At 41.3% G+C, this 24818-nt stretch overlaps 1 protein-coding gene across 1 annotated transcript in view; it reads right to left on the bottom strand.

The window, feature by feature from the left end:
- The window catches only part of FNDC1 (fibronectin type III domain containing 1), a 114753-nt gene that overhangs the window by 16218 nt on the left and 73717 nt on the right, over positions 1-24818 (bottom strand). Inside the window, exons 10-17 of the mRNA XM_037820764.1 lie at positions 23465-23653; positions 19699-22185; positions 16611-16714; positions 14590-14701; positions 13238-13726; positions 5659-5727; positions 4041-4184; positions 1736-1966 (exon numbers count right to left, since the gene is read on the bottom strand). Coding sequence (XP_037676692.1) covers positions 1736-1966; positions 4041-4184; positions 5659-5727; positions 13238-13726; positions 14590-14701; positions 16611-16714; positions 19699-22185; positions 23465-23653 — 3825 coding nt within the window. The remainder of the gene's footprint in view (positions 1-1735; positions 1967-4040; positions 4185-5658; positions 5728-13237; positions 13727-14589; positions 14702-16610; positions 16715-19698; positions 22186-23464; positions 23654-24818) is intronic.

Here is a 24818-nt window from a genome sequence, read left to right as displayed (position 1 = left end):
TTTGGCTTCTTTATTCTGCAGGTAAGAGAACCAGTGTTTGATTCACTTATTAAGAGCTCTCACTGTCTCCTCTTTTAACCTTTTCAGGTCTGCTGCTCTTCCTCCCCAGAGGGAATTAAGGTTGGCTGACAAGTTCCACCTTAATCAGCTTGGCAAGGGTTGACATAACTTGACTAGGGAGGGTCCAAATCCCTATAAATACCTCATGTAAATTCTTTCTGTGAGATGCATGAGTACTCAGGATTAGGGCATTGATGTCTGGCTTCAGGCTAGGTGTACGGTATGTAATGGACATGGTGACACTGAAGTCTGTCTGGAGCTTTGTAAGGCTGGGAATGCATGACTGATGGCAAAGGTAACAAGAAGCAGGCCCTCTACAGGAAAATAAGGAAATGCATCTGAATTAAAGTTGCGGAGTAAGTCAGTGGGAGTTGTGCTGTCTGAGGCCTCTTTCCTCGTTGCATGAGCCCTCAAGGGATGATGACAGTGGCTGGCATTCTCAGCCTGCAGCCAGGGTTTCTGAGGTGCCCCACGGCTCTCAGCACAGTGGAATGTTTACATTACATGAGACCTGTTTTGCGAGAGATCGGAAGCTGAATTGCTAAAGATATGGTTTTCAATTATTTTCTCTGTGTGCGTGTTTGTTTGCTTAAAAATTACCATTCACAAAACCATATTCAATTAATAAAAGAATTTCCTGGCCATTTGGACTACATGCCCTTCCTCCTTCCATGATTGATTTATTTGCTTTCTATTAGGAACATGCTGGGATTTCACAGACACTGGTTTCGGCAGCCCACGCGGTGCACACCTTTCAGGGATCAATGCTTTTCAGTCACACCAAGAACTCAAACTTCTTAATCCCTCACCTTCACTTCAACCCTGGGCCCTTCCACCTCCCGTGGCAAAATACCCAGGGAACTCCTTCCTGTGTCATTCATCCTGCCTTTTGGGCAGTTGTGCAGACTACACAAACAAAATGTTCTTTGGATGTTCTCAGAAAATTTTTTTCTCATTTTCAGAGATAACATCACCGTCTCCCCTAAGACACACACAATAGCACACACACACATTCCTTCCTCTCATACTACACACAGGGCCAGAAGGAATCATTTGCAGAGGAAGGGACTATTCAAAAAAATAATATCAATTCTCTTCTGCAAATACTTGTTTCAACAGATTTATCCTCATAAACATCCTTGGCAGTCACATGAACTCGTGAACATCTCATAGGACAGGTCCTAGGAGGCTCAAGATTGTTGGGCCTTTTTTCATCCTACCCAATGTCCACATAAGGAATTCAGAAGCACCCAGTCTGGCTGTGCAACCAGCAGGTGAGGGAAGGGAGAAGAGGCTGAGTCTCAATTCCAGGGTCTACTATAGCACAGAACGGGGCATGGTATGTACCTGCCACAGGATCTGAACTTACAGGCAGCTTCCTCGGCTCCCTGATCATTTACAGGAGTAAAGAATGTTAGTCAGAGCTACAATAGTTTGCATATAAGAATCCACGGCCCATGCAGACAAAGTAGCTGAAGGTCACATAAAGCTGGGACCAGGATTCAGGTCTTCTGATTTCTATTTTTCCCTTGCTGCATATATTTCTTCCTGTTGAAGATGACAACTGCATCCATGCGTCCATCCATACATCCATACATTCACTCAGCCATCCTTTCTTGTCTGTATTTCCACCCACAAATCCACAGGAGCGCTGAGCCACCTGCCCTGAGCACACCTGTTACTACATCTCCGGGGGCAGCCTTGTCCCAGTCCACGATGACAAAGGAGTGGCAGCCTTCCATCGCAACCACGGTAATGTTGCGGGGGGTGTTCTGGGGAGGCAGGTCAGTCTTCCTCAGGTCGTTGGGGATGATTTCATCCAGGCTGTCCACTTGGAAGTGATCCAGAGCATCAGTCAGAGAGCAGGGGGCTGATGGGTCCTTACTTAGGTACGTCACATACGGAGCTGGAAAAGAGAGAGCAGAGATACCTGATCAGACAGCTGAAGGCTTTCTCTGGAGACAGAAACATAAGATGTGCCCCACAGAGTCAGTCACACCATTCAGTCTCTCCCGAATGGACAGAGGCTCCAGGGCCACCAGCCCAGATGCCAATCTCAAAGGCACACTCCCAGCTCTCTTTAATGATCAATCATGGATCCACATGTGTCTTTCAATCTGGTGGTTTTAAAAGATCCTGCTGCCCTATCAACACCAGTGATGATGTCCTCGAAGTGATTTTGAAAAATCCCCCAAACCATAAATCAATAGAGGCCTAAAGCGTTCTGCTACTCCTATGCCTGAAACTTTGGAAAAGTGTGAGTCAGGCCTAGTGGATGCTTGACTAGATTTCTCACTATCCCATTCATTCCCTACTTTGTCTTGGGGGGAAATATAATTATACACACACACACTCATTGAAATGTACAGGCCTTAGCTTACCATCCCTAAGCCCTGTGTAGCTAAGGGTTCACAGCCCCCTACAACCATCTGGAATATCTACACACAAACCAGACCTGAACAGACTTTTGCCACATTACTTCTCAGTACAATAATAGCCCTTAACACTTACAGACAGGCTCACAGTTTTTCTACACATTATGTCAATGGATGCAAAAGCTCTGTGAGTGGGCAACACATGAACTGTTACCCCATGTTACAGCCAATGCAACTGACAATGAGAGGAAGCTCACTAATCACAGGTCAAACAGGAGACTCTGGAGCTCCAGTCCACAGTTCTTTTTATTACAGTCCACTCTTTAAGGAGTTAGAAATGCCAAAGCATTGATTTTGGGGCTTTACACATGCAAGACTCTCAAGTAATAATTTCTAGTAATTTCCAAATGTTCCACTGACTCTTGGTACGAGGTTCTCACTCTCAGTGGCTGTTAGGACTGAAAGCAATTTTTAGCTCCCCTGTTTTCCAATAATTCGTATAAAATTAGACTTTTAAAGCTTGTCCATGGATCTCCTCAGGAAGTTTGGGGCGCAGTCCTCTTCTGCTTTATAAAATTATAGACGTATGAAAATAGCCAGACAATAGTCAGCCTTTTAGTCCTTAGAAAAGTACTTCGGAACAGCTAATAATAGCACTGAAAGCATTTCAATTTCTATCATGGAACTTTAGACAGGGGAAAGTCAGAACATTTGGTAAAATCAGCCAGACTGCTACACGGCATGGAACATCATTAGCATTTGCCTCAGGAATGCTACCTCAGATTAATATTCTTGTTCTTCAAGTACACGTGGTTTAGGCTCTCAATAACCACATCTCGGCTAGCAAGAGTCATTCCCTGCTCATAGCAGAACATTTGCTTGGAAACAGAAAAGTGCAATATTAGTTTAAGCTGTTGCTTGTCTCGGCTCGGTAATATATTAATCCAACTGACTCATTAGTGAACTTCGTTAAGGACATGGGAAAAGAAGAGTCACCATGGGAATAAAACACATTTTAGTTAAATAGAAGTTCCTACTTGAAAGTGTTTTAATAACTGAGAGAAGAATAAAGTGAATTTCCATATCCCAAGTCCTCCAGGCTTGTGAAAATTATAGGAAATAACTTAAGAAAAACAGCATTGGTTCTGTGATATTATAATAAGCACTAGTGGCTCAGTTCAGCAAATAGCTCATTTTTGGATGAATTTAACAAACAATGTGCAGACAATGCTGAGTGGTCAGTCTCGTTTTAGAAAAGTTGGCTGCATTAAAAACACTCATTTTCCCTGGTCCTGATGACTTTTAAAAAGTGAGCCTTACTTTTAGTCTAAACAGGACAAGCTCTCTAAACCTTCCTCTGCCAGCTACCAAATGTTCTCCTGCATTCACCCCTCTACTGACTTCCACAGAAAGCAAAGCAACATGCAACTCAACCGGACTGACTCATGGGGTCACCCCAAATGTACACTTTAGTTGGGGAAAACATGCTCACAAAATACACTTCCTTGGCAGGGCCAAGAGATTAGCTATGCTCTTCTTTTTCAAAGCACCAAAGAGCACAAGTTTAAAAACCCATGTTTCTCTTATTAAGGAAATTATATTTACCAATAAATCGTTTCCTTCCAGCCAGATCAAATTCTTCTTCAGGAAAAGAGCTGATTGAGCCTTCTGGTGAAATGACACTTGGTGTCGTCACAGTGGTGGAGACCTTGGTGGTGGCTGGTGCCCGAGAGGTCTCAAATTCATAATCTGAAAAGGATACGGAAGGTTTTGTAACTGGGCACTTCCAGGAAAGGTGCACTATTTGCAGTCAAAAGATACTTTCATGAGATTCAATCCTAGTCTCAAAAAGAAAAAAAGCAAAAAACAACACAAACACAAACTAACATAAATTCTATGCCGAAACACAATTTGTTTCTAATAAAATAGTATTTTCTGCCATTTCTGTCCTCTCAAAAGAGCAGCTGGAGGTGAAAGAGAAGAACAGGAAAAAAGAAACTCATATGACCAGAAAAATTAAGTTTTAAAATCAGAGCTGACACAAACCTTCAAATGCATCTGATTTTATGCTCTCATGTCACTGATCCAAGGCCCTTTGCTACCTGTATGACTTGCTCTTGTACACTCATAAAAGAGTCACATCAGAAAATATAAACTTGATTTTTCTTTTTGTCCTATCTTCTGGGCATGGTATTTTTGTAGGTGTGGGGTTGGGAAGATTAATCATGTTAACAGAACTAATCCTTTAACCTTTCAAAAAGAAAATAAGTCTCGGCTCCCCTTTCAACGGCTTAAAGAAAATAAGCACAGTGCTTAGTATTTTCATAGGAGCTAAGAAGCTTTTCTTTGCTTCTTAATATCTGCTATTTTTCTTTTAAGTCAATTTTTCCTTGGGATTAAACCACAACATCAAACTTTATTATGACTGCATCAAATGTGACATTATGCACATATTTGCAGTTTGAGACAATTGGAATTATAGATAATGGCAGGCAAGGCGATCTGCAAGGGAAAACATTCTGAGCCCAAGGGTCAAAGGCTAGCACTGGGGTGGGGAGAAGATTCCTACATGAATTTCTTCAGCTACAGTGTCAACTTGTAAAATGTGCAAAGCAAAACAATAATCAAACAATAATCAAATAATCAAAACAATAATAACAATTGAATAATCAAAACAATAATAGCATTAGTGACCTTTGAGTGACTGTTCCAGACACTAAACAATGCATTTTATATTCTTAATCTTATAAATTTACCCTTACCTGAAAAGATGGTATTAAATCAACCCAATTACAGCAACACATTTTTTTATATAATTAGAAAAGGGGAGAAAAGGAAAGAGGGAGAAAGAGGAGAGTCAAGCGAGGAAGAGAGATGTTAAACAAGTATTTTTACGACAGAAGTGGAGGGGGGATTCCCAGGCTGTAGCAGCCCCAGAATTTCTTTAGAGGACAGACTGAGGGAGAGAGAATGGGGGGTACAAGAGGACTTGTTTAGAAACTGCATCTGCATATCAAGCACCCTGTTTTTCTTTAGATCATATATTTATTTGGGGGTAACTTGGAAGGGAGGGGGGAACTGCCACCTTCCCCAAGCCAGCCCTTGGCACTGCCATCCAGCCCAGAGTTCAGAAGGAACCTGCCGTTGAGACTCTACATTTAGTAATTAAAATAAGATCCTATGATGGAGAGAAATCGTCCAAATAATTTTTAAAAATCAGTACCTTCATCATATACAACGTACGCTTCTTCTGTGGGCATCACCGTGCTGGTGTCTGATCCCGAGAAATCATCTATTGAGAAAGAGGTAATGCAGGTCATAAAATGCTCTAGTGCTTCCTCCAGGTCTCTCCTGGAATCATACCTCAGGGCACAGTAATTCATTCCCCATAATTGTTTCATGGAAATAAGTCACCAATGCCAGCATCTTGTCAATCTTTTCAGAAGGAAGACAATTACGACACTGAAATGGAATGCTGATTTTCTCTCTTGTGTGTTCAGAAAAGTGCAAACAAAATGCCCTCTAATGAAGACAAGAAGCACACCTCCCGGGACAGGTGTTTCCAGCCTCTCCAGCACAGTGGGGCGTGTCCCAGCCTTCGTCTCCACACTCCCCACCTGCCCACCTGCCCAGGCAGCTCTCCGGTGCCCAGGGAAGGCCCCTGGTGTCCTTATTTCACATGCTGGGAAAGAGACAATCTCAGACAGGCAGGGGGAAGATGGAAAGGCAGGTGGAGGTTGGGGTTTATGGCGGTGACAAAAATTACATGAATTGTAAATACCTTTGTCCATCTACCTTCATTATCGCCAACCTCCTCAATTTTGCAACCGAGATATTCTAGAGCCAGGGTGATTTCCTGCCTCTCCTACATTCTAACTCAGGAAAATCACAGCAGCTGGGAATTCCTTGTGTTTCACTATTCCTTTCTAACTTCCACCCTCTCTCACCAACCCAGGAGATAAAGCTATTCTAATTAGATTACTTAATTTGTATATGAGGTATGGAAACAGTATTTTGATAACTGCAAATTTCTCTTTTCAGACAGATTTGACTTCACTAACAAAACCATTAAATCTACTAAGACTACAGAATTATACTTTAAATGCAATTTATAAAATTTTAGAACTGATTTTTTTTTCTTCCAGGAAACCCTAATTATAAGAACAATTAGTAAAATTCCCGTAATGAGTGAAGTGATATAGTGGCACGGCTAACACAAGGTCAAGGACGAGGAGTGGTTTAAGAAAAAAAGGCATTTTGCCTTAGTTTTCTGGGTAGATTAACCAAAAGGCTTTTGGAGAAGAGGTAATGAGATCAATTATACTCTTTATCTGTTTAGAAGATGTAGACGAAACTTTCAAAAGGAGAACATCACTCTGTAGCTGATAAGATCCTGAGGCAAAAGATTTTCTAACTCAAAAATTTCAGAGAAATTCCTTCTCTCCTTTTGACCTGAAGCCCGTAGCAATTATACAGGATTCCTTAAACACAAAGCCTTCCTAAGAGGGGGTGGAATGGGGTGGGGTGGGGGTGGGGAAGAGAGGAAGAAGTCTCCACAACTTACTGAATGTCTTCTGTGCACCAAGCACTTTTACATATATATTAATTTAATTAATTACTCCTCATAAAAAATCCGTGTAAAAATGTAGGACTTACAATCCCCACTTCTCAGCCAAGGAGAACAAGGATCTGAGAAAACCAAAAATGTGCCTGGAGTGGCCAAGCTGAAACAGATTTCAACTTCAAACCCACTGACCCCAAAGACCGTGTACTTTATACATCATAAAACTGCCTCCACTTTTTAAAAGTAGAACTAGCCTATCAAATTGTTTGCAAACCTTAAGAAGCTCTATTAGAATCATCATAGTCTCATAAATGGAAAATTGAAGTAGAAAATATATAAAATCCCTTCACTAAAAAAGTTATATGCACCAATTCTGAAATTATTTTTTAATTTAGGGAATCATTTATCATTCCTCAGAAATATGCCAATATAATAATGTTGCCAGTCTTTTTTAAGCCTAGTTTGAATAGCATCGTGGATGTCATGGGGCCAAAGCAAACACCACCAGCCGAAGACATGGGCCACCTGGTGGTGCCTGCCCAGCACCTCTGAGTTTTATGGTGGAAGGACCCGTAGCCATCACTCAGAGACCCTGGGGAGATGTCCCCAGTACCTGCTGTGCCCTGAGGTCATGACCCTGGACATGTTCTCATGGGACCAAGGAAGGTTAACCTGAGAGCAGGTGTAAATTATCATCCTTCATGGGTCAGGACAGTTATGTTCATCAAATTACTAAACAAAATTTTCCTTTAGGGCATTCCAATGTCAATATGCCTGGATACAACTGGAATTACTTCTGAACTAGTTCAAATCAGACAGTTTTCAGGATCACACCACCTAAAGTTTGGGGTTATCTTGCCAGTGTTTCCTGGGCTACCATTTTCTGTCCCTTATCACTTTAACTTTTAGGAGCATCGTCTTTTTCCCTCTTCATTTTTTTGTTCAGATTCATTTCATTGGGCATATTATTTTTAGCCAGGTCAAAAAGGAATACATTTTCTGATTTTTTACATCTCAGAGTGAACATGAAGTGGGAAAATCTGTTGTTTCCTTCACGGATTCATGGTGTTGAGTGTGATTCCTTGAGGTGGTGAAATAGTCCAGCGCATTCAGTGGCCAGGAAAATGGTGCCTGTGAGCTGCAAACTGAGATGGCTTCTTGGGTTGAGTACAGTCAATTCTTCTTGCATAAGTAAACATCCCACTGCATGATTTAGCGCTTTTCCTAACACCAAGCTGGGCAGAATTTTTCTAAAATAGCATCATCTTGACTCCAAGCAAAAGAAAAACTGTAACTTCCAGATGTACCGAAGTGAATTCACTAACAAGTTTTGTTGGTTTTTTTTAAAGCTGACCAAGAGAATTTGAAACACCTGAAGGCCATTTGAACCACTTGGAACTATGCAACACTGGATGATTTGTAAGTCAACACATCAATATCAAAACTTCAATCTCTTCATATAAAAGTACTTGCCATTCATTAACCATGGGGTGTGGTTGGTTCTCTCAAATGGTTTATCCAAATCATCATAAAGAAAAAAAAAAAAAATGCAAAGTGTCACCAAAGAATAGGGCCTTAGCTCCAGAGATATTTTCCAAAAATGAAAGCTAAAATTCTCAATAGTAGTTGAGAGAAAAGAGGTAAATGACAGCCATCTGAAATTCAAGAACATTTGTTTGCAAATCGTATGGTGGGTCCAGCTCAAGTGAATTTTCAAATATTTGCTTTGTATTTTCTGTCTTGAGAGAGATCTGTGACATGGCTGAACTGTTTTCAATAATAACTGATGCTTTTCTGAAACACAGAGCAAGGTCATGTTACAAATTCTTGAAGATGTTCAGCTGGCTCACAACATTTCCAAATACACACCATATCATCAGATCTGCTGAAGAAAAGGAACCTGAAAAAAAAAAGATTACTGTCTAATAACACTTCTCAGTTAGACAAAAGAGAATGCCTATAGCTTAAATATGGTTTAGATTTGCAAAGATGCACAATTAGGTACCAGAAGGAATGAGAAATGAAGCAGAGGGCATTTTCTCAGTTGCAAGGAGTTTATTATCTAGTGGGAAAGTCAAATCAAGCACGACAAAAGAACACTGAGCGTACACTGAAAATATGCTGAAAAGAAGCATACAACATGCAGCTCTGCCTACGGTCATATACGCACAAGCACGGCATCCATAACAAATGAGGTTGAATTATTGGAATGATTGAACCACACAAGGTTTTTCCTGGGACATGATTCTAAAGCAGAGTTTTCAAGGGAAAGAGGGGTTATGATTTGAACAAAAGATCCAAGACTTGGAGATCTGAAGAGATGATTTTTAAAATAGAGGACTATAAACAAAATTTTTGGAGTTGGCAAAAACAATGTAGTGAAAAAATGGTCAACTGGATGGGGATAGGACAAAGAGAGGGGTCTTGGAAGGGTACATATGTTCTCATTTACAGATCACTAATCCAGGTTCTAATTTGTAATCACTACCATGGTAAACACTTCAGGCTTCTGAGCTGAAAAGTGCATGTGCGAATGTTGCTTGGAAATACTGGGTTTGTATATCTGCAGCCCCAGCACTTTTAATATAAATTCCGTACTAAACAATACTTGATAAAACAAAAGAGAGTGAACATGAGAGAAAATGCAAAAACCAGAGCAAGAGGAAGAGAGAAGTGATGCAGGTGTTTCTACCAGATTCCGCATCACATAGAGGCCAGACACTGCCAGGCTCACAGCCTCTCCTCCTGTAGAATCCCTGCTCTGAATGCAATTATGGTCTTACAAGATGCATTTTTGCAATTCAAGGCCACTAAAAGAGTTCAACCAAGAAACAACAAACTGTGCTATGCATTATAGACAATGTATAGGATTTTCAAGAATAGCTATGACCCTATGTGAGTTCCAAATTTTACTAACCACCTTGAGAAGCTAATTCCTGCCCAAGACTCCTGCATCTTCTGTCTTTCTGCATCATTAGCACTGACATGTTGTGCCCCAGTGATGTATGAAGCAGGAGTATGCTTTGTGTTCCTAAGGCAAGTTCAGTGTCTGGCTCATAGTAATATTCAATAATGTGACTCTGTGTTGGGGTGAACATCTGGATCTGAGGCAAGTGGAGGTGGGGATAAAGAAGCCCAGTAATGAATGAAAATTTGAATTTCATTCTCTCATCTCTAGGCAGTAGGGCCAGCCTAGAGAAGAGAGAAAGGAGCAAATCTAAGAAATATGATGGAGGAAGAATCAGTGGGAATTGATGAGATCTGACAAAGAGACGAAAGAGCAAAAGGCATCCAAATAGCTACAAAGGCTTCAGGCCTATAGAACTCTGAGGGATTCCTATGAGACAGATATCGATCCTGGCTTGCTCTATTTTAAAAATGAACAATCTGGCTTTCTAATGAGAGAGCAGCCAGTTTCAGTTAGATCATAAGCACCATCAGGGGCACAGTTATTGCCTAATTTTCAGTATCTCCCACAGAACCTAATTTATATGGAGCAGGTGATCAATGATCTCAGAATGAAACTGCTGTCACAAAGATAAAATTATGAAATATTTATCAAATGAACATGCTCAATTCTAAGTCATCGTGTACCTAGTCACAAAAATTAATCATACTCACTTTTACTTTCAGAACCCATAAACAGAAAGTTTAAAAAATAACTTAACATTTTTAGTTATTAGGGAAATACAAATCAAAACCACAATGAGATACCATTTCATATTCACTAGGAGGTTATGATCAAAAAGATGGATAATAACAAGTGTTGGTGAAGATGTGGAGAAACTGGAACCCTTACACATTGCTAGTGGGAATAGAAAATGGTGCAATCACTGTGGAAAACAGCTTGGTAGTTCCTCAAAAAAGTTAAATGTAGAGTTACCATTGGACCCAAGCAATTCCACTCTTAGGTATCTACCCAAAAGAACTGAAAACAGATGTCCAATATGCAAATATACATAGCCATATTATTCATAATAGCCAAAAATCATAAATAACCTAAACGGCCATCAACTGATAAGTGGATAAAGCGTGGTTTTCCCACACAATGGAATACTATTTATTATTTGGCTGTAAAAAGAAATGATGTATGCTACAGCATGGATGAACCTTGAAAACATGCTAAGTGAAAGAAGTCAGACAAAAAGGGACACATATTGCATGATTCCATGCACATGAAATGTCCATAATAGGCAAACTCATAGAGATAAAAAGTAGATTAATGTTTTCTAGGGAGTGGGGAGGGGGGAAATGAGGAGTGACTGCTAATGGATATGATTTTCTTTTGGGCCTGATGAAAATGTCCTGGAATTTGACAGGGGTGATGGCTGCGTAACTCTGTGAATACAGCAAAAAGCAATAAATGGTGAACTTTGTGGTTTGTGAATTATTTCTCAATAAAGCTATTATTTTAAAAATAAAAATAGTTAGAATTAATACAGAGAAGAAAATGTTTAATAGAGTTGCTAGTGGAGCTGTGGAGATAAAAAACGGAAGACAGGCCATACTGAATTATTTTTAAAATAATAAATTATAGTATATTATACTGCATGAAAATGTGTTGCTGTCTCCAAATTTATTTTTTCCCCAAGATTTTGTATTGATTTGTTCTTATTTTCAAAATGCTGCCTACAGCAAATTATGAACGCTTGGACACTATTTTGACTTTGATAGGGACTCAAAAGAATGGGCATGCATGAAGTAAAAACTATATGCATATTTCATGATTTGCAAAGAAAAGAAGAAACAAAAATTCAAACAAAAATATTGATGTTCATGTCAAATAAACCCCAAACACACAAAGAAAATAAAAGAACATGCTATAAGGCCTATATAAAAGCAGATAAATAAAATGCAAATAATAGTAATAATAATAGTAATTAGAACCAAATCCAAAATAGTCACTCTTATTAAGTAATTATTTGTCATAATTAGACTTCAATTTTCCAAAGTAAATAATGTATGCAAAAGCTAGGAGATCAGAAAAGTAGCATAATATTTTAATATCAGGAATGTAAAGGTAAATTCAAATTTGTACTCACCGGGTAAATTAACAGCATAAGAATTTTTTCCTTAATGGTCCTCTTCCGTGGTATGAGTTTTCTTTTGTCCTTTAGTGTGAATTTTTAGATTCATCACATTTTCCTGTTTATTTGGAATTTTTCCATGGAAAGACAACTTCAAACAAAATTCCCACTTGAGATACAGCATTCAAATTTAAATGGATTTGGCTTATCATGGAGAATAATGTTGTGTAAAACTTCTGAGTATGCAAATCATTCCTGAAATGAGGGTCCTCACTCTGCATTAGCTAAAAAAGACATAAGCTTTACAGCCAACATCACAATTCATGCAGCCAGAAGAAGATGAATTTGTCTTCTCCGTGCCTGATGCAAATCTAGGATGATCTCTTTCAACACGGTTTGCCCAGAGACCGAGCAGAAAAGGAGATGACAGCTCGCCCCACCACGATCTCACCAAAAGTCGTCTAGGATAGTCTTCTAAGCTTCAGGGAGAACTTGCAACTCTCAGTAGGAAGACACAGGTCAGGGGCAGCAGGATGGCCCAACTTTGATAACCCAGAACTGGAAAAACGGTGCCATCTTATGCAGTATAAAACCCCTGCTCCCACAGGAAGCTCAGCCATGCAGGGCTTAGCATTTTCCAAAGGGTGGTCTATGGAGCAACCACCCTCACTTCTCTGTGCCACTGAAAAAAAGGTTCAGCTGCCAAACGTGCTTGGGAAATACTACTTTTCCTGGAGATTCACAAGACTATTCAATGACCTAAACAGTTGCACAGCAAGAAATTCATTTAACCTGGTTTAAATCTCATAGCCAATTACAGAATCTTTTTTTAATTTAACAACTACTAATCTAATATCCAGCAGAAGACACTTTGAGAGATGCTAGCCCAGACTTATGTCATCCCACAGTTCAGCAAGTTTTTTACTTCGTTGTGACAAGGGTTGCCAGATCTAAATTTGAATTTTAGATAAACAATGAATAATCTTTAATATAAGTATGTCCCCTGCAATATTTTTATTTGCTCTATCTGGCCACCCTAGTTGTGACACAGTAGGTCCGACATGAACCTTCTGGGGGTAAAAGAGCCTCTAGTTAACATTTGGCTGCAAACGGCTGGCACAGTACATACCCTCCGCTGCAGCCTTTGAGCTCCCACTCGCAAACCCAGTGTGCTAGTTAAGCAGGCTGCTGCTAGAACGAAGTCGGTTTACCTTCCTCAGCGTGGCACTCCGGGGTCCCATTCGAGCCCATTACCAGGTTGCCATCTTCATCGTGCTGTTCCAGGGTGCCAGGGGGACAGGTGGGCACCGGGGTGGTGGGCTCGGGAGTGGTAGTGGTGGTGGTGGTCCGCGTGGTGGTCCGGATCACGGGCACTGGGCGCGTGGTGGTCGTGCGGCGGGTGGGAATTGTTCGGCGGGTGGTTGTACGGCGGGTGGTGGTTGTTCGGCGGGTGGTTGTCGAGCGGCGGGTGGTGGTGGTAGGCAGAGGGGTGGTGGTGGTGGGCAGAGGGGTCGTAGTTGTGGGAAGAGGGGTTGTGGTGGGGAGACGGGTGGTTGTTTTGACAACCTCCAGGCCCACCAGGGGCTTCCCTCCAAGGCTCAAAATGGGCTTATCCTGGGCACTGGCCACGGGTTTGCCGTGCCGCCCCTCCCCAAAGAGGGGGAGGCCATCAGGGCTCACCACCGGGGTCCCTGCCAAATCTGAAACAAAATCAAAGAAAACCCATGCAGTAAGGGGAAACGATTTGGAAGCAATAGAAAACAAGTGGAAAGTCTCTTCTCAAAGCTTATTATTATTACATTTGAATCACTAAGAGGCAAAGGAATAATTAGAAGGATTTCAGCTGAAGTAGCAATAGCTGCTCCTATCCAGAAACTTCTGGGCTTTTTACATTGTCCATTGCTCTGTATTACCTTATGTAGATATATACATATTTTATCTCTATGCCCCTACTTAAGATAACTCTTAGTCTCTAGTAGGAAAAGTAATTCTTTCTCCTTCGCCACACTTAAACCTACAGAGGAAAACTGTTACTTTACACCGGGATGGCAAACTTCTCTCTCTAAAGAGCTGGAGAGTAAATATTTTAGGTTTTGTGGACCAGCCAGTCTCCGACTCAAGTACTCAACTCAGCTGCTGTTGTGGAGAAGCAGCCATGGACAACATACACATGAATGAGCCTTTCCATGTTCCAGTAAAACCCTATTTATGGACACTGAAATTTGAATTTCATTTAATTTCTACAACATATTATTCTCCTTTTGATTTTTTCCCAATCATTTAAAAATGCAAGAACTATTCTTAGCCCACGGGCCGTACAGAAACAGGATTTGCCCTGCAGACCATAGTTTGCTGACTCCTGCTCTAAACCGCTCAATTTCAAGAACATAGCAGAGGGTCCCACATTTCAGAGGGTGTGTAGGAAGAGTAAGACCAAGTCTGCCTCTTTTGAGATGCTACTTCCCAAATGGCTAAAAGTAACTGGACCAAGGAGGAGGAAAGAATTTGTTCATCTACTGCTAACTCAGTACACTTTTGTTCCATTAAGACCATTTTTGCTTACCCACAATGGTTTGTCTATCTCCTCCTAGTTTAACCCGAAGAGGATTTCCATGTGAATCCTGAAGAAACCTTCCTTCAGCATTTAACACCAACCCACGCTCAAGATCCACAACCTAAATTCAGGACACAGATGAAAGAATATATTGGACATTTCAAAATGTTCAACATAAATCCCACTATATGTACATATGCATGAAACTTCCACCGAAGAAAGCCATAATGTGAGCAGGTGGCATAATCATTGTCATTACCATTTATTACATTTAAGATGAATAGAGAGCAAAGCAGTCCTATTTCCTATTATGATTGTTTATCCATATAGTATGCAAATTGCTTTAAGTTCTCAAATGTACAAAAGATGTTCAAAATATTTTAACCATTTATTATACTGTATTTAATGCTGAAAATTCAGAACTGACCTAAGTGCCCATCAGTGGGGGGGACAGATTAAATAAATTATGGCCCATCCATAAGATGGAATACTATGCAGCCAAAAAAAATGAATATAGGAATTCTACATATATGGGCATATACTGATATGGTGAAGAGAAAACTCTAATCGCAGGACTGATATTCTACAAAATAAAAATATATTCATTTGTGTATATAAGCTTATAACTGCAGAGAAAAAAAGTACAGAAGGATATACCCCCAAACTATTAACAGTGGTTATCTTTGAGAAGTGGTTTGGAGAGGCAGTGCTTATTTTCTGTTTCATATGTTTTGGCATTCTGACATTGTTAAAAATCAAAGCGGCTGTGGCCAAATTAATTTAATTTATAATTAAATTGCCTAATATAGTATACAGGCAAAAATGTCATCTTCTAAGGAGTTATAAAATTGGAAAAAAGCTAGTATTATCTCTAGAAAGGAGCAAGCTTGTACTCTACACAGGTGGTTTTCAAAATGTAGTGCCAGAGTATCACCTGGGGACTTGTTCAAAATACAAATTACCAGCCCTCTCTGCCCCCAAAGCTGTACTCTGACAAGCCCCCCAGTTATTCTGAAGTCTGAGAACCACTGCTTTACACTCTCAGTCCTCCTGGGGAAACCCTGCACCTCTTTTGGGGTGCTGATCTGGTGACTAAAATAAAATTTATATCAACTCTACTTTTTAAATCCACCCCCATGCCTTTTGCATTCAAGATTGTTTACAATGATTTTTGCTCTAGTATGTAGTCTTAGTATAATATGTTTTAATCCTTTGAGAAATGGTAAAATGCATCTTTAGATCACCTAGTCTTAAAAATTTCATGAAGCCCTTAAAAATGTTTTCCTAAACTTTATCCTTATAAATAGGAAGTTTTGACTGAGAATTTCACTATGAAAATTTTTTTGATTCTTTGAAATAATGTTTTAAACTCCTGAAATCTGTAAAGCAATGTGTTCTGCCTTGTTACCTTCATCGCCCCACCTAAAACCCCCAAACCTTGTAACCCTAGGAAGTTAAAGTCCTTTAGTTTAAACAATCATAAAGTATCAATGTGTGATTATTATTTTAAACAAATAACTACTGAGAGATTCAAAAGGTGAGCTGATAAAACTGCTTGTTTGATTCAGGGCTTTTTGTTTGTTTTTACTCTGCTTCCTTTTACAGAGGAATTGAGGCAATTTACAGAAAATACATGTAATATTTAATGAAACAGTAAACAAAAAAGAAAAAGACAATAAGCTAATAGGACCGGGAAAATATAAGTTCACTTGATTTGAGAGGCCATTCATCAGGTAATTGCTTTCGTTGGGCCATAAATTTGTTTGAACTTCCTAACCAGTCAAGGCAAAGCAAGAAACCAAGACCCAAGCCTTAACTTATTAGCTATGAGAAGAAATAAAACTAGTTACTCAGAAGAATGAGTTTTCTGAGCACTAAAAGAAATTATATACAAGGATCTTCACATAAGTGGTTAAAACTAAAGAGGGGAGGAAAAAAAGATCATTTTATTTATTGTTATAGGATGACCATCATTTGTTTCTTTCTAACAGCAGCAGAACAACTGGTATGTGTAAAGAAGTTCACCCTACCCACTTGGTTCCTTGAGGGCCATTGATAATTCTTTGTCCATTTAGTTTTCCATTACTACTAGGAAGGACTTTCCCATCGATATTTGGTCTGCCATTATTATAACCTACAGAGTGAAAAAAAAAAAAAAAAAGATCTGGTAAATTCAACTAGAAAATTGGCTTTATACCAAAATATAAGCAGTAACACATCATTCCAAACAGAAACAATGAAAAAGTCTGTCAATAGTGAATATATATTAGAAGCAATAGTCTCAAATGGTACCTTTTACATTGCAAACATGAATGTCTATTAAAAGCCCAGTGAAGGAAGTCACAGTTTTCTGGTAATACTGGGAGAATAAGAGTCTTTCACATAAGTGAATTTTCCAGAAAAAGCTTAAGTCCTTAGTAGCTGCAGCTTTTATTTTAGCAGTTGGAAGTTGGGAGGATGGAGAATGCCCTACATGCCTCTCTGCCCAAAACCAGATTACACTAAACATGGCAACTATTTCTAGCTGACTCATCCCACAATCATCAGCCACCATGTATAAATGCACAGTGCTGTCTTCAAAGCTAAATGCACTCCGCAAGGCTGCTTGAGAAGTACAGGCTAAGAGATAAAGTAAAACAATTAGAGATATGAATGACATGGGAGTTGGTTAGGACTAAGGTAAGTTAGAATACAGGGTAATGGTAATGGAAGTTAAAAATCCAACTTTTGTGCGAGTCCAAAAGAAGAGAGGTTTATTTGGTACAAAATTTATGTTTTCTTTAGCACACTATCTAATTTAACCTGCCTGGTCAGTTTATTTAAGCAACATAATTACATGGAACCCAGAATAGGGAATGAGACCTTGTTATTCTGTACAGGGTAATATAACACCCCCAATACATCCCAGAATATTTGGAGCAGAAAATAAAAAGTACTTGCAAAGTCCCCTTGAGTGGAACTATTAAACTTCCCTACCTGGGGAATTCCTGCTATTCTCTTAAGTAATAGGGGCTCCCAATTTAATAAGCCAAACCCTCGTTCTAGAGGTTCATCCTTAATGAAACTTATCTCTCCAGTGGCGAAGCTAAGCCTCCTTAAAACTATGCCTAAGAGTCACTCCCGAGAATCTCTTTAGTTACTCAGATGTGGCCTGTATCTCTAAGCCAACACGTCAAATAACTCACTACCCTCCCCCTGACATGGGACATGACTCCCAGAGGTGTAAATCTCCCTGGCAACCTGGGACATGACTCCCAGGGATGATCCTGGCCCTGGCATCGTGGGATTGAGAATGCTTTCTTGACCAAAAGGGGGGAAAGAAATGAAACAAAATAAAGTTTCAGTGGCTAAGAGATTTCAAATAGAGTCAAGAGGTCATTCTGGAGGTTATTCTTACGCATTACATAAACATTCCTTTAAGTTTCTAGTGTATTAGAATAGATAGAAGGAAATACCTGAAACTGTTGAACTGTAATGCAGTAGCCTTGATTCTTGATGACTGTATAACTATATAGCTTACATGGTGTGACTGTGTGATTGGGAAAACTTGTGACTGACACTCCCTAGATCCAGATGTAGGCTGAGCAATAAAATAAAGGCAAAAAATAAATAAATAATGGGGGGGAGGATAAGGGGTATGGGATGTTTTGGATGTTCTTTTTTATTTTTTTTTTATTTTAGTTATTATTTTTGGCATAATAAAAATATTCTAAAATTGATTGTGGTGATGAATGCACAGCTAAATGATGATACTCTGAGGCATTGATTGTATACTATGGATGGATTATATGGTGGGTGAACATACCTCAATAAAGCTGCATTTAAGAAAAGAGAGAGAGAAAGTAAAAAGCTCCAGTGAAACAAACAGCTGCTCTCTCAGGTGTTCTGTTTCCATCCGTTCCCTTCTCCTGCCCCTTCTCTGCGCCTCCTGCCATTTCTGACCAGCTACACTGGGCTTGAGTCCCCTCCTGGGAGGGCTTGGCAGTCCAGCGTTATCCACTGGATAAAGGAACTGGATGTCCTGACAACTTTTTGATGGGAGGGACTTACTTCTCTCACTCCTTCTTTAATTTATCAGACGTTTATTGAGCTCCTACATGTTCAGAGAATGTGAGTTTTATGTCTACTCTCAAGATAGTGGTGTGCCTAAAATAGTCAATGCTAAAGAAAACCTGGCCTCCATGTGGAACTTTGTTCTATATCTTTACAGGGAGCTACATTACTGCACCACACAGAGTAACACACACTAATATAGTCATTCCAAATGTTCTATGATGCACCAGTCAATCCCACACAAGGTACCACTTAACACTATCTAATTTAACCTGCCTGGTCAGTTTAAATTAAGGTAAATACCTTCAACCCTGCCCTGGGGTGCCTGTCGACACCAGTTCACCGCTGTATAAAATAACTCCATTCTCTGTTACAGAAATCTAAGGCAAATGGCCACCTGTGACTGCCCCATGTGACGCTCGTCTTTAACATGCCTTTTCTGGAGGCCTCAAACAACATTCACTGATTGCAATGTCAGAGCAATTCAGACCCTAGACACTCACATTTTTCCCAGGGTGTGTGCAGTTGAAGATTTCACATGCAGAATAAATGAGAACAAGATTGAGCCTAAATATCTAATTAGTTACTGTGGATTCCTTAAATATATACTGGCATGTGAACAACTAAAAATAACCTAAATTTAGAAAACTGAGTTTGGCATCATGGCCGCAGCCCATTTTCAGAGATTAAGAAATTCAGAGAATTCCAAGCAGCAGATTGGGAGAGTTGAGTGTTGACAGCCATGGAAGTAGACCACTGCGGATTAGAATGGCAGCTTGGCTACCTCACAGCTGCCTGATCTCCCACAAGCCTCTCAAATCTCTGACCCCTGGCTTCCTCTGCTAAAAAACAGGATTAATAGATCAAAACTACCAGATGGTTAAGAGGGCAGCACTGTGTCATATTTATAAAAGTCTTAATACAGTGCTTGCACAGAGTAGAATCTCAATAAAGTAAAATAAAATACACCTCTCAGTAACTGTTATGAACACTACTGAGCACCTTTAAAAAAAAAAAAAGGTTAAGTGGTTTATTTTTAAAAACAAATTAAAAAAAAAAAATTACCTGGTCCATAAGGGGTTCTCACAGGCTGGCGTAGGAGAGGGTTCCGGAACCGTGAGTTCATCATGCGCTGGCGCAGGGAAAGCATGGGGGTGGTTGAGGAGTAGAGAGGAGGGGCGCGGGTGGGATACCGTGGGCGGGCTGGGGTGCTGACAGCTGGGGTGGCAGTGCTGCTAAAGGGATATCTGGGAGGGATGAGGGGGACTCTTGGGGAACCAGATGGTGGAGGAAGAGGCCGCTTCAGAGGAGTGGGGTTCTCCTCCGGCTGGGACGTCTCTCTGGGAGGGGGCAGTGCGATCACAGCGTTGAGCTTGTCCTTCTCTCTGCTTCCATCAGCGTCTTTGCTGCCAGCGGAGGATGAGGACCACTTTGGCACTGAAGCAGACAGAGAGTCATCTTTCTTTCCTCCTTTTAAAACTGTCCCCTCTTCGCCCTCCTCGTTGGAGACGGACTGCTGAGATTTCGACGTCAGGGGCCTTTTGGACCGAGGTTCTGTTTTTGACCGCGTGGCCTGGAATGCATCATTTCTTTTCACCGCCACCTGCGATGGGGGTGGGACCCTGCCCAGGACCCTGGGGTGGGAGTAAGGGTGGGGGCCGCCGGGCCTGCTGAGTCTCCGTGGGGAGCCTGCGCCTGGGGCGGGCACTGCAGATGCGAGCCTGCTGCGGGGCTTGTCATCAGAGCTTCCTGCCTGAGACTCCGCCTGGCCGAACTGAGCCCGGGCACGGTGTGTGGGCACCTCTGTGCTGTCCTCTGGGTCGTTGTCACGGCTGCTGACAGAATCCTGGTTCTGGTTCTTGGCCGAGGGAAGGAGCCCTCCGCGGGAGTTTGCTGCAAAGGACTGACCAGCTCTTGACCTGTAAGGATCTGAGGATTGGGTGCTTTCCTGCAACACAGAGTTGGAACGTCCCAGCTGAGGAGGCACCTGTTCGGATTTGGGGAGTGCATGCCCCAGCTCCTCACGCTGCTGGCTGTGGGGCTGCTGCTGGGACACAGAGTGGTGTAAGGAAGGAAGCTGTTCTGAAGCAGCAGCTCTGGAGCCCTGCCCTTGGCCAGGCACCATCCTTCTAGGAACACTGGACCCGGGATGGTGCTGAGACCTGACCGAGGGAGGCCGGGCGGGGGACAGCTGACCTGCTGTGGACACTGGCTGTGTTTCAGGAGAATGAGCTTCCATGTCTGTGCTCTGTTGAACATCCTGTGCCTCGGAGGACGGGGACAGGGCTTTGCCCTGAGAAAGCCCAGCTGCTAAAGCTGATGAAGTTGCTGCCGATTTGGGGTTTTCTGAGAGGGGCTCTTTTCGTTGAATAATGGGCCCTCTCTGGAAGACCCTTCTTAGATGGTCCAGCCCCCGTGAGGCAGGCTGCCTGGAGGAGGAAGGCATGAAGTCATTGACGACAGTGGCAGGAAGTGGCTTTTCGTCTTCCACTTCCTCTTTTTCATCATCTCTATTGGCACTTGAGTCAAGTCTGTGATCAGAAGTTGGATGAGAATTGACCCTAGAGAGGACTTGGGAGGGCACAGTGGACTGGGGGGAGCTGGAAGGCTGGAACCGCAGTCCCCGACTACTACCAAACCTGTGTGGGTATCTATTGGCAGCAAAGGGCTTGTGTCTGAGCAAACTCCAATGTCCAGAGACAGGCCGACTGGCGGGCAACCTGGCCCGAGACGCAGAGGCAGTGGCCTCCGCCTGCCTTCCTTTATATTCTGCGTCATTGTCACCTTCCCCAGCGCCATGAGAAGCATCCCCGGCGTCCCTAGAAGGCGCTGTCCTCCAAGCGTGCAAAGGCGGTTTCCCCCCACGGCGCACCGCGCTTCTCTCCCGCAGAGCGCTCGCGGCTGACGCGGGGCTGGAGGGCGCGCCCGGCCGAGAATGCTTCTCCGAGGAGGCATCCTTGGGGCGGAGGGGGTCTGCAGCCCGCTCCTCCTCCTCGTCGGGGTCAACCGACTCGTTGTCAGCGGCGTTAGCGGGGTCGCTGTGCCGGGCGGAGGCGGCGGACGTCGCGGGAGACTGTGCAGGAGCCAGGGAGGGCGGCGGGCCGGGTTTATCCGCGGTGTCCCTTCGGGGCCACACTGGCACGCGCGCTCTGACCGGAGTCCTCCCGGGACCAAGGCCGGAGTGGAAGGATCGACTGGCAGGTGGGGGCGGCTGAGCTCGCATTTGGTCTTGGGTCTCAGAGGACGACGTCGGAGGGTCTGCGCGGGAATCCTGCTCCTTCTTGTCGGTGATTTCAGTCGACTGGAGATCCAGATCCTCAGGCTTTTTAGGGGGAAGCTGCGGCTTTCCTGGCACCCCACCGTTAGCCAGTATTTTGTTCTTCAAGTCAGGAAGAGGGTTCTTGACGTTTCTACTTCGGGGAGAAACAGGCACGGCTGTGTGTTTTGAAGAAGGAGGAACTTTGGGAGAGGGTGACAACGGCTGGGGTTTTTCAGGTTTGGAATGATCCTCTGTGTCTGCTCTCTGCTGATCCTTGGACTCACCGGTATTAGCTGTAAAAGATTTTAAAGAAGTTACCATCAAAGATCTCTCTTAAAATTAAATTTTGCTTTCACTAATAGATATATTCCTAGAGTATATCTGTAAATTGAATTTCTGTAAATTGAGTCAGGTTATGACACGATTTGTTATATGAAGGAATTCTGAAATGAGTACTTAGAAGTAACTCATTGATTTTGTAAATGCAAAATATTATGTAGGATTTTCTTAACACAACTAATTGTCAGTATATTCAAATGCATTACATTACAACTGTTCTTAATGTAGGCAAGATATTCTCATAAGGCTGATAGAAAACACTGAATGCTCTATATTCAAAACTATACAGGATTATGCTAATTAATTGTGCCTTGCAAATGATCAGAGTGAGCAGCAAATCTGTCTTATTTTATTTTTTCGCAAATTTGTCATTTTTTACAAGTTATCTATCTCCCCTAACATGTCCTTAACTGATTCCTCCCTCTTGCCTAAAATTCCTTTAACAATGGACAAATTTGTAATTCCACAATAAGGCTTAAAATAAAAACACTCCTGGCATTGGCAAAATATTATAATAAATGCACCTTACAATTTACTCTTTATGGAGAATAGGCTTGAATGAGGAAAGGGTGCTGGATGCTACAAGGAGAGGGGAATTCATAAAGCAATGTGGAATACAGAGGACATAAACTTCCTCTATTTTAGATTTTTCCCAGGAAAAAATCGTTTAACATTGCTGCACACTGTGGGTTCGTGCAGCACATGATGGAGAGCTGCCAATTATCTGGCTTAAGCATGGAGAAACAAAGAAATAAAACAAACACAGTCCAAAAAGACTCCACACTCCACTTCTGGGTCGTTATTAACTTGTTTGGTTTTGATACTGATCAGATAAACTAGGTAAGCAGCAATTCTCTGGTAAAGCTGCACTCCAAAATAATGGAAAACAAACTAAAAGTTTTCAACGCTATTTAGAAGTTGAAGAGATTGCATTACGCATGGTAACAAAAGTTTCCCATTCTATTTCTAAAAATGCCCTTTCCACAAAAAAAAAAGCCTAAATTGAACCACTGGAAATAAAATTGATATTAGCAATCAATTAAATTTTAGTCTCAAGAGAGGCTAATTTATAAAGGTGCCATGAAAACACTTTAAAAACCAATATGCGAACTTAGCCCTAAAAAGCAGCAAGCAGCTGTTCTAAACCCAAGACCATGATTCAAAGTAACATAAAACAACCAGCAATAATGCAAAGAGAGAGTTGAAAGAGAAACACGGGCACACAATGCTTACTTGTTGGCGTAGTGACAATGAAGGCTTTGGACTGAGGACCCTGTCCCCGCCGGTTTGCGGCCCGGATTTTGAAAAGATAGCGTTCCCCAGGCTGCAGACCATCCACCAGGGCAGAAGTGGTCTCTCCGCGGTAGGTGAGGGACTTTGCTCCAAATGGTTTGAGAGCCGGGGCGTATGAAAGAATGTATTCTGAAATGATTTGGCAGACGGTTGGAAGGAGGAAACTGAAAACAGTCCTGTGTCCAGCAGACAGACTGTATGGGTAGGATGAATTAGAACGTGCATTACTAAAACTAACACACTGGCAATGCACGTCAAGTCAACAGCTGGAGCATAAAGACACAGCAGAAGGTGAGCTAACATACATTCAGGCTACCGGACAGGGCTATAGAGTTTAGTTGACAGTTTCATATTTCAAGCAAATTAAAAATATGGAACCCAGGGGGCCAGTTTTCATACAATTTACAAAAAAAATTTACACTGTGTTTATTTGTGTGTTTTTTTTTTCCATTGTGTTTATTTACTAATTTGCTGTGATGGTAATAATAGCTCCTGAAAGGAAGAAACAAAGGAAAGAGAATTGACATCTGCTAGGAACTGATTCTAAGTAGCTGTTAACATCTTCAAGAGTTCCGGTTTCTTACACTGGAGTTATTTTTGTTAGCTCAGGAAGCCAGATAAATTCCATATCTGGATTGTAATTTCACTTTTGTAGAAGTTATAAAAGTTCAATGTAATATATGTTCATAGGATATGTTCACAGTCTTTAAAACTGTGAGGAAAAGGGACTAAGTAATAGATTTATGTGACATCCATTTCCGTCTTTAATTGATTATACACCTATAAGTATATAATGCCCTTGAAGTTTGAAACCCATAACTAATTCAGTACAAGGAATTAAAATGTTTCTGTACTTACATGGAAATATTGTAACATTTAAAAAGTCATATTTTAAAGCATAGTTTTCACTTTCAACTAAAAATTGCCATGCCTTTTTTTCCTCTCAATTAACTCAAGATTTTTAAAACTTATCAAATTAATTTGAGTAGGAGCTAAGAAAAATAATTTTGAATTTCAGAAAAATCAAGCAATTATATTTTTAGAAGATTGTGGAAGATCTTTTCTTTTCACTGTCTCCAACCCTAAAAAAAAGTATATTACTAAAAAACTTTAAACCAAAAATGTTTTTCCAGCATTGGTCTAAAATAACACAGTATTCTTTTCTTACGGGAAATAGAAATGAACAAAATGTCATTTGGAATGGTCAAAGGAAGAGTTAAGAGAACTCACTGCCAATAAAATTTTGTAATTCAGATAGTTTTTTACAGATTCTGTTGATTAAAAAAAAGTAATG

This window comes from Choloepus didactylus, chromosome 2 (genome assembly GCF_015220235.1).
Source record: "Choloepus didactylus isolate mChoDid1 chromosome 2, mChoDid1.pri, whole genome shotgun sequence".
Classification (NCBI taxonomy): domain Eukaryota; kingdom Metazoa; phylum Chordata; class Mammalia; order Pilosa; family Megalonychidae; genus Choloepus; species Choloepus didactylus.
This window is presented reverse-complemented; position numbering and strand designations above follow the sequence as displayed.